General features: G+C 43.2%; 1 protein-coding gene across 1 annotated transcript; it reads left to right on the plus strand.

The window, feature by feature from the left end:
* Positions 1-547: 547 nt before the first annotated feature.
* Positions 548-1,474, plus strand: LOC147394466 (uncharacterized). Its single transcript, XM_086453304.1, has one exon. The coding sequence runs from the start codon at positions 548-550 to the stop codon at positions 1,472-1,474; it is 927 nt and encodes a 308-aa protein (XP_086309430.1).
* Positions 1,475-1,777: the final 303 nt, after the last annotated feature.

The raw sequence follows: 1,777 nt of genomic DNA on the forward strand, positions 1-1,777 counted from the left end.
TCCAAAATTTGGATCAAACCCAAAATTATCCGATTGGGTTCCAGGTCTAATGTGATTCGAACCATTGACAAACTCGCTTAGAAACTACAAACAAAAATACAGCTAGTGTGGTGTCTACTCTCTAGACCTTCAAAACAAGGGTTTTGCAGTCAACAGGTGTCGACACGTTTAACTCGCGGCCATATGTATCACGTGCTGACTCGTCAACCCAATCCTCTCATCTCTTCTCCAAAAATTCGGCTTTTATTGCTGACGTGTATAGATTTAATCATCTGCCATGTCACCATTTCAATATTTTACTCTTTCTCCTCTTTTCGTCTCTCCCTTTAAAACCCCACCTGACCTCTCCCCATCTCTCTCTCTCTCTCTCGTCCGTCTCTCCCTTTAAAACCCCACCTGACCTCTCCCCATCTCTCTCTCTCTCTCTCTCTCTCTCGTCCGTCTCTCCCTTTAAAACCCCGCCTGACCTCTCTCTCTCTCTCTCTCGTCCCTGCGCACGTTATCGGTTTAACTAAAACCAGGGTTCTCTCTGAGGCGCACGAAAACAATGGAAATACCACTTATGGACAGAATAAGCGGTTTTGATACAGAGATTAACCGCTTACAAGATCCATCTATGATCTCTCGCATTTTTCATCTCCTGAGATTCGAAGAAATTTCTCAAATTCACAGTTTCTGGACATGGGGAGCTCTGATTATCGCCTTCTTCGCCACTTTCAGCAGCGTTATCACTAGGGTTAAATTCATAATTATCAGATTCCGCAAGGGCAAATCAGTAATTTCAGAACCTCTGATTCAAACTGTGTCCAGCGATGATTACGAGGACGATGAAGATGATGAAATCTGCTCGTCTTCATCTTCATCCGACGACGAAGATGAGGCCATGTCACCATTTGATGAGGATTCTCGAGTGAGGGGTTCTGACTATTACGAAGAAGTTCAGGGGCGAAACCGTAAATTCAAGCTCTCGAGATGTCGAAGCAGTGGTCGGTTCTCGTGGACAGATTTCACTAACGGAAAAAGCGTCGTTAAGTCATGGGAAGGATTAGGTTTACGTTTAGGGTTTGAAAGCTCAACCGGAAGTCAGATTTCTTTGTGGGATTTGAACAAAAATGAGATAACTTGCTCATTTGACGGCGGTCAATGTCAGATTCCGGCGGTGTCAATGCCGTCTCCGACCGTGATTGTGTCAGCTGGGTTGGAGAATAGTAGAAACGTTGCCTTGAGAGTTTGGGACACAAGAGTCGGACGTCAGACTCCAGAGATTTTTGCCGAGTGGAAACCTCGCCGGAGAAGGGTTGTGGGTATCGATTCCAGCGGAGTGGACAAGTTGTGCGTCAGAGATGACGGTAGTTCAGTCGCAGTTAGAGACATAAGGAATGTTGGATCACCGTTACAAGGGTTGACGGAATCTGACGTGGATACATGGTGGGATGCTGACGCCGTTATTGTTGACGAAGATCGCAACATTTGACGTTACGTAGAACAATTGTGTCACGATTCCGTAACGCGGTGGTCGCGATTACTCGTTGTAATCCTAAAAGAAAAGGTCCAAAATGCCCTATAAGAGACAATTTGTATGTAAATAATGTTGTTTAGTTTACGGAGAGTAAACTTGTCTTAATTGTATTATTTGGTTGCGTGAAGTATAGAGCAGCCTAACTTATTTGAATTTTATTTTTTCTCATTTGTTACTAAAAACTTTTTTATTTATTGGCTGAGAAGTTCACAACCATAAACCTTTTATAATTATATGTATTAGGTAATGGAATATTAT

This window comes from Akebia trifoliata, chromosome 9 (assembly GCF_017979445.1).
Source record: "Akebia trifoliata isolate Shusen 1 chromosome 9, ASM1797944v1, whole genome shotgun sequence".
NCBI lineage: Eukaryota > Viridiplantae > Streptophyta > Magnoliopsida > Ranunculales > Lardizabalaceae > Akebia > Akebia trifoliata.

Excerpts from the sequence above, each read along its gene's own strand:
- LOC147394466 (XM_086453304.1), top strand. The coding sequence starts at position 548 with ATGGAAATACCACTTATGGACAGAATAAGCGGTTTTGATACAGAGATT.